The following is an 8,297-nucleotide window of genomic DNA, read 5'->3' as shown; positions in this document are numbered from 1 at the left end:
TCCCCCAGGAGGGTTTGAATTTGTCTGAGGCAGCCAGGGGTGCTGGAGGAGAGGCCACAGCTCAAAATAGCCCTGACTCCTGCTCTTAGCTGAAAGCTGCTGCCAGCATCACAAGACTGCCCCCACAACCCAATGAGGGGCCTTTAATGGGGAACAGGCAGCTGGGTGGGCTTCTGCCAGGAAAGAACTGTTAGAACCTAAAGGGGGTGGGGACAGGACTCTGAGGGGCCTCAGACCCCCACTTTCCAGGCTCAGCAGGGTTCAATACCCGTCTAGTCGGTAGACAGACCCCTGAGACTTAGGCTCGCCTTCCAGAAGCCAACCAACCTTTTGACAAAGGCCTGGAAGGCACCGGCTGCTCCAGGCTCCCTCAGAAATGCTGGGAAAGTGTGCCGAGACATGACAGGATCCAGAGAAAACCTGTCAGAAAGGTGACTTTCTGGGGTTCAATGTGGAGGGAGCCCTGGCATTTTGGGTTCCACGAGGCAACAGCACCGACACTGAACAAGGGCAGAACTTAATGGCAGGTCGTGTCCTCTCAGGCTGCAGCTCAGGGCCCAGAGGCACCAGCCATGGGGGAGAGGGGGAGGGGCTGAAAATAACATGGGCTCAGTGAACGGAACGGATGAAAAGTTCCCGAGGAAGAGAACGGGAAGCCTAGTTACTCAGGCCCTTCTCCAGAGAGCTAGGTCAGTAGGTGTGCGGTGGGGCCTGGTGGCGCCTGGGGGCCTGCAGTGTAAAAGCACTACTGGCTCAACAGAACCACCCAGCAGCCCCTGGCCCAGAGGGGAGATGTGGCATCTGGAGGGGCGGCAAGGGGCAGTACCTGCGCCCTCCATCAGAGGAACCACTGCTAATCCAGACTGCAGGCTGCTCTCTGCTCCTCCTAAGAGTGAAACTGGGTCAGTGCTTGCTCCTTGCCGGCAGGTGGGAGAGGTTTGGGGGAAGAGCCAAGCTTGCCCTGAAAGGGCAGCCTTGCCAAAGGAGTCTTCCAAAGTTGCCCTGGTGCTGTGGTCACGAGGGCCTTCCCTGCAGGGTGCCGTCGCCCTCAGGAAGAGCGCCCTGCTCAAGTCCAGGTTGGGGACTCTACCTGTTCCACTGCAACCTGCTGTCCAGAGGAAAACCAAGAGGGCAGAGGGTTTTTTTCAGCTGCTTCCTTTATTAGAAACGAGATGTATCGAGCGGAACGACAATGCATTTGGTATTCCTTACCCCACCCTCGAAATGGATGCCCCTCCCACAGCCCAGAGAAAAGCCAAGACAAAAGGTGAAGCTTCCCCCTTCCCTGTTCCCAGGCACGGCACCTCGCCTGTAGTCAGTCAATGGTTTTTGAATGAATTTGTCCCTTGTAGCCTCCCTAGGGAGTGTTTGCAGCCCAGCCTTCACTTTGTAGTAGGGCAAAATCGAAGCCTTGGGTCTCCTCTGGTTCTGGGGCAGGTGTGTCAGGCCACAGGGCTGCCCCTGGGTGGGTAGGCACCTAGAAGAGATACACTCCTGCCCCACCCCCTTTGCGTGACAGCTCCTCACCCTCCTAGACTGCAGCCCCGTGAAATTCTCCAGGCCTTCGGGCCATCCTTTGGGTTGGTTAAATGCTGGTCATCTTTGGACAAAGAATTAAAGACCACAGGGATACCCACCCTTGGGCTTCATTAAGCCAGCAAGTAAGGGGGGCGATGGCAGTTAGAAGTGAGGTGCAAACAAGTCCTGAAATTTCCCATAAACCTAGGTGTTGAATAGGTGGGCCTTCAAACCACACATCGGCATCTCTGGAAGGAGGCATGTGTGGGGATAACAAGCCCCATAGAGACCTCAATACAGAGCCGTGTATTTCTACCCAGCTTTCTCCCTACAAAGAGACCGGAGGCCGTGGGCATTTCCCACAAGGCCAGGGGTCAAATGCAGTCAATCCAAAGGCAGGACGTAAACATCTAGAAACATGGGAATCCAAAAGCCCAGTGTCAGCGAGGAGTACTGGTGGCAGAGTGAGGGCCACGCCCAGGCGGCCTCCGCCAGCAGCTGCCTGAGGCAGGTCCCAGGTGGTAAAGCCTTGGGTCCTTCCATTGTTTGGTTCAAGCCAGCCATGGCACCACCGTCCTGCAAGGCTCCCTGTGGGGAGGCTCTGAACCCCACGCAATGGTTCTCTCTGAGCGCTCTGAGCTTGAAGTCCTGGAAAGGGTTGCGTGAAGAAGCCAGGGAGTGTTTGGGCAGAGACTAAAAGCAGCCACCGAGCAGACTCCCGCAGATGTGGGTGGTGATGCTGAGGGTGGGGCAAGGTCCCCACCATGGGCAACAGCAGAGTCCAAAGAGCAGGCCACATGGTTTTGGTGGGAGACCTGGGGCCTTTCCAAGAGATGTTTCTTCCAGAGCAGCCATGGGCCTCCCAGTTTCCATTCCATGACCTGGGTCAACCAAGGCAAAGCTCACTTCGGGGGCTGTTGTATGCCCCAAATTTCAGAGGCAGTTCGGGCTGGGACTTGGCCCAGGGCCGACCAAGCCTCCGATGGAACGTTTCCAAGTTCCAGGTCCTGCCCAGGGTAGGAAAGAATCGGGCACATTGTTGTCTGCTATCCTTAGAAGCCTGCACAGGGTGAGGGCTCTGGGCGCCGAGGGTCTGATGCCTGCAGGTGTGAAGGCAAGGCCCTGCCTCTCCGACTCCTCCTGTCTGGGAACGCAGTGCGCGTCCTGCTGAGAACAGCAGCTTCTTTGGTCTGGGTATCTCGGAGTCAAGGAGTCAAAGGTCAGCCATGAACGCTGGGGCCTGCAGTTTGTAGCACAGGTGCAACAGGAGGAGGAAGGCCCCTACGGGCCCGTGGCGAGAATCCAATCCAGTCTGTAAAGAGCGAGCAACTTGCCAAGTGACACAGCCCCCACCCCAAGCACACAGTTTCCTTCAGCTTCCAGGACTCTGCAGAATTAGCCTCTGGCAAACCTCACCAAAACCCACAGCCTGAAACACAGCTCTGTTGCCCTTCAGTTAGCAGGACTAGGCTGAGCCTGGCTTCCCGGCCCAGATGTCCTTTCCCCTACAAGTAGCCGAGGTGAAAGCAGCCAGGAAACGCCCCCCATCACGCTATCCACCCATTTACTTTTTCCGAAGCAAAAGGTACATAGAAGCCTGGATGCGGGTTGCTCAGTTCCACAGCCCAATGCTCCCCAAGCCACTTGGCTGAGCACAAACTGAGGAATGCCGACACACACTGCCACGTGACAGGAGGCTCTGTTACTTCTGGGGAAACTGGCAGCATCAACAAGTCACCACCACCACAAAAATCCACCAAACATCACCAGTGAAAATCAGACTCAGACGATGGCAACATGAAGTCATTTCTGTTGCCAAGTCCAGATCGGCGTCTAACCACCACTTTTTGCAGGCTGCGTGTCTTGGAAAGGAGCACAAGAGATAGCCAATGGGTTGGAAGGCACAGGCCGGGGGCCAGTGGCGGAAGGGGTCTGGGATTCGGCCCCACGCCGTCCTTGCCCAGTGACCCTGGGGGCAACAGGGTGCCGGCTCTTTGCTCTAAGATGAGCTAAGCAGGGCTTGAACTGACACGGTTTCCACAAGGTCCCAGATGCTACAAGGAGTTCAGAAGTCCCCTTCAAACTGCCAGTCACCCCAGGGAATGGAAAAGTCTCGCAGGGGACTTGTGCCTGTAAGGTTGACAACGGTTGGCTAAAGAATTGGCAGGATGACTTCCTACAGGGAGCAGGTCAAGAGGATGGAAGGGATTCAATCACTGAAATCTGCTTCCACAGATCATCACCACTGCCCAGTTTCAGAACGCAGAAAAGGCCAGTGTCTGCAAGACAACCTCTGCATAGAGATGACCCCATCTAGGACTCTACCTGCCATCTGTGAGACCTGAGCGCCTCCCCCCCTTCCCGCCAAGCCTGGCAAAGTCCCTCCACCTTACCCTGCCTTCTCGAAGCCAATCATTCCACCTGATTCAGAAGGGGAACTGGATAAGACACCCCACATCCCCTTTCTCCTGCTCCCCCAAGAAAAGGCAGTGCCTGCTTTCAGAGGGAAACGATTCACTGTACCAATATGTGTCTGTCTGATACTGTCCTTGATTCTAATTTTGAGGAATGATCTGGATTCAGCTTTTCATTAGAGACCAAACACCCTTGTACATTTGGAACATGAAAGATATTTAAAATATTTATATATATATAATATATATATATACTTTTATTATTCACCCGTTAACTCCATAATATGCCAATCACGAGCTAGTTTTCAGCAGTTACATTCCCTTGATTGTGGCTGCGTAAGGATGTAATTGGAAAGTAGGGAGACCAGAGACACGGCCAGAGGTGACATCACGCAGCCTACACCATTGCAATACAATTGTCAAGTTCAGTGGCGGTTTGGTAAAGCCGGTTCACTTCTGTTCCCTTTGCCAGGGAATCTCACGTTTGTGGTAACTGGACCAACAAGTGGTGGGGTTCCATTTCCTGGTTTGAATTCTCAGTGGCTTTTTCCAGAATCTCACTGGCAAATGGTTACTGTAACACCAGCCCAACCTAGGAGAGCCAATGGGGAGAGGCAGAATTGAGTCGCAGGTGTCCGAAACCTTGCCCACTTCTCCACCCAGACCTGAAGTGCCAAATGGCTGAGCCCGTACATTGCCACTGGGCTGTGCGAGCAGTCACAGCAACCTGGGGCTCGCCCTCAACCTCTGCGCAGGGCTTTACACATTGGTCAGATCATCCAAGTTATATGACTGCCAACATCGTAAGGAACTGGCCACCAGGCCACCCTCCAGCACTCGGTTATTCTGTAACTGCTGACCACACCCATGGCCCGGGGCTGCCCTTCAGAGCTGGCAGAGGAAGGGTCATGCTGGGATAAGGGTAGCAGCCCGGAAGAGGAAAAGAAATCCTCTCCATATGATCTCACTTATACGTGGAATCTAAAGAACAGAATAAATGAGCAAACTAATCAGAAACAGTCTGAGATACAGAGGAAAAAAAACCTGAGGGTTGCTACATGGGAGGGGGGTGAGGATGAAGGAAAAGGTGAGGGGATTAGAAAGCACAATTGGTAACCACAAGATGGCCACGGGGATATGAAAGACAGTTTGGGGAATATCATCAATAATGTTGGAAAGATTTTGTAGGGTACCCGATGGACACTTGTTTATTAGGGAGACCACTTCATGTGGATGAAGTGTAGCTGCCTCACCACTGCAGTGTACACCTAAAGCTAAAGCTGAATAATAATGAATGTCAACTATAATTTAATATATATAGTCACAGGATGTGAAGTACAGCGTAGGGAATAGAGTCAGTGGAATTATAACAGTTACGTATGATGTCAGAGGGGCAGGAGTTGGGGGAGAGGGGTTCTCCCTTTGTGAGGGGTATAAATGTCTAACTAGTACATTGTTTTGTACACCTGAAGCTAATAAAATAAATAAAATTACAAAAGAAATCCTCAATACTCAGACTCTAAGCTTCATGGTTAATGGTAGGCAACTTAGAGCCCTGCACCCGGCCAGCTGAGGTGAGTCAGCTGGTAGGAGAGAAGCTGGAGACAACCTTCCTGCTACTGTGTGGCTCTGGAGCCTGTCCCCTCTACCACCCTCACCCCAGCTGCTGAAAGAGGAATACTGACCCTGCTAGTCTGGCCATTGGAGGGAGGGGACTTTACGGGGGGCCAACACCAGTTAATAAGGGCCCAGATTGATGCTGGATCCCTGACCCTGTCTCTGACCTGGGCGGACACGGCTGGGTACCTACCTTCTCAGCCCCCATGCTAGGGCACTTCCAATTGTAAAGATAATACTGCAGGTTGCCGTCCCCGATGCCAAACTTGAGCTTCTCGAGGAAGGCTTTGTTCTCCATGAGATCCAGTGCATTGAACACGTCAAACCCTTTCTGCACGGCGGCAGGGAGAAACAAGAACAACGGAGAGAAGTAACAGCTGCCTCACTTTCCTGCCCTTTTCCATCATATCAGGACCACGCACAGGCGGCCATGAGAGCAATCTTCCTTCAGAAGTTCTGGCTGCTTCCATGTTAAACCCAAACTCCAGCCAGCGCCTCGCTCTCTAGTGATGTTTTCAGGACACTCTGGGTGCCACCCTACCTGGCCTTTGCTCAGCGTCCCTCTAAGCACACTTGTATACTCAATGTCCAAGCCACTGCTCTCGTTCTTCCTTCTTCCACCTCCCTGAAACACTGTAGTAACTTGCAGAGTCCTCTGTGGAGACCAAGCCCTGACCCCCTTCCTCTGAGAAGCGGGCTCCTGTCAGCACTTGTCTTGCTCCCTCACTCCCCGGACACCACCACTCTTAGGTCTCCAGTGTGTACCCTGTGACTTCATGGCACTGATATGCTACTGATAGACCGTGGCGAAGACACTTCCTACATCTCACCACTTCAATCAGAAGCTCTCAGAGGGCGGAGACTGGACTGTCCACCGTCCACATGGCCCCCAGTGGGCCGGGCTCACTATAGGCAGAACCCATGACGAAGCACTGACTGAGGATGAGCTTTTGGGTGTGAAAGCCTGGGCCCCTCCCCCTGTAGGGGTCAGCTGTTCCAATGACTCACCACGACAGAGACCAATCTCCCCATTCCCATGCTGGGGAAGTTGTAAGGAGAACCCCTTTCCTCCCCGAGCAGGCCTGGCTATTCAGGCTCCCTGGCAGCGCCTCCGGGGAGAACGAAACTCACTGCAATTGATCAGGAGGCATTCACTGCCTTCACCTCATGTGGATGCTCCTTGCTCCCTCCTAGTTTCGAGTGGCTGGCTAAACGCTGCTGGGCTCCTCCCTCAGCGGAGCAGGAAGGCTCGACACCCACGGGACGTGAGCAGCTCTCTTGCCTGAGCTATGCTCAGCACGGTTCTACGGCCCCTGCCCCACAGAAACCCGGACCCCCGGTCTGCTGCTCACCATCTTGGCGAGAACAAGGGCGTCGCTCATGAGGTCTAGAAGGGGGGTCTGGGTGTGAACATTGTAGAAAGAATAAGCAGCCTTTAGACTCTTGTGGGTTGGATGGTTCATGATGGTGGAGGGCAGCGTATAAAAGCTCAGGAAGTCTGTCACCTCACCGTTTGCATTCTGAAGAGAAGATGATAAAAGAAGGCAATGTCACACATGCACAGGGAGCCTGGAGTCTGGCACAGAACGTTTCCTTTTGCTCTCACACCACCCGAAGGCAACTCAGCCCCGCTACACGAATGGGTGGAAACTGAAATAGGATATGCAGGGAGGAGAAAATCCACTGGCCAGGGCATGTGAGGACAGAGCCAGGAGGAAAATCCAGGCTGGACTGTGGGCCGAACCTATCAGCTCTGTCCCGGCTGTGCAGCGCCAGGGACTTCTTGTGGCTCACATTCCCCAGACTGTGTCCCCGATGCCTGGCCAGTTACCTCAAGCCGGGACAGGCGGGGAATCGCAAGCTTGCCTGACAAAGAGGGGCTCAGTTCTCTCTCTCTCACCAATGGAGGTGAGGGGGAAGAGGAAGTAGGGTTATGCCCCATCTAGAGTATAAGCTACAACTTCCGTCTTCAGGGAGGACCAAGTTTGCACGGTCAAGGAAGTTCAGGGTACACCCTCCTGTCAGTGGTTCTTCAGCACTGAGCCCAGGAGCCCGAGCACTTAAGGACGATGCCTCTCTGATGGGTCAGAGCCCAGAACACCCTCCCGGCTCACCTCCACCACAAATGTGTCGATGATATTCTCCTGGGGGTAGAACCAGTGCTCCACCTCCTCCTGGCTCATGACTGGCGTGAGGTGGAACTGCTTCAGGTACCTGGTGAGGAGCTGGTGCACTACTGGAATGTCCTTTTTTTCCATTGGTCGCAATCCAGCTGTCTTGGGAGACTGCAAGGAAGATAAATGAGACGGCATCAGATGTGCTGTGAGCGTCTTGGCTCCCTCTCAAGTCCTACGGGCGCCCACAACTTCCCACTGTCTCCCTTCTTTCCCGACCCGGTTACCCTGGCAATTCCCTCTCCCACTGTCCGTGTCCACGCAGGCACAAGTCCTGCCTCTCCAGTGTCGTCTGGCTCTCTCCCTCCTAGTGAAGGCTGTTGTTTCAATCTCTTATCCACATGGCCCAGACTGTCTCCCTAAGAAACACAACCCACCACACCCCTTCCTTGTTCCAAACTCCCCAACACAGAGCACAAGACCCTGCACCCCTGGACTAGGACTAGCTGGCTGCTCTCACTGTGCCTTCTGTCCCTCCAGCCCAGTGGGCGCTACTGCCCCCTAGAAAACATCTGACAATATTCAAAGACATCTTTGGTTGTCACAACTAGGGGTAGGGGGGCTACTGGCACCT

General features: G+C 54.0%; 1 protein-coding gene across 1 annotated transcript in view; it reads right to left on the bottom strand.

The window, feature by feature from the left end:
• Positions 1 to 4,171: 4,171 nt before the first annotated feature.
• The window catches only part of NMT1 (N-myristoyltransferase 1), a 28,588-nt gene continuing 24,462 nt past the window's right edge, over positions 4,172 to 8,297 (bottom strand). The window contains exons 9-12 of the mRNA XM_019752207.2: positions 7,664 to 7,834; positions 6,902 to 7,069; positions 5,743 to 5,880; positions 4,172 to 4,524 (exon numbers count right to left, since the gene is read on the bottom strand). Of these exons, the coding sequence (XP_019607766.1) occupies positions 4,504 to 4,524; positions 5,743 to 5,880; positions 6,902 to 7,069; positions 7,664 to 7,834 (498 nt within the window). The 3' untranslated portion in view covers positions 4,172 to 4,503. The remainder of the gene's footprint in view (positions 4,525 to 5,742; positions 5,881 to 6,901; positions 7,070 to 7,663; positions 7,835 to 8,297) is intronic.

The sequence above is a fragment of the Rhinolophus sinicus genome, linkage group LG15 (assembly GCF_036562045.2).
Source record: "Rhinolophus sinicus isolate RSC01 linkage group LG15, ASM3656204v1, whole genome shotgun sequence".
In the NCBI taxonomy this organism is placed as follows: domain Eukaryota; kingdom Metazoa; phylum Chordata; class Mammalia; order Chiroptera; family Rhinolophidae; genus Rhinolophus; species Rhinolophus sinicus.
This window is presented reverse-complemented; position numbering and strand designations above follow the sequence as displayed.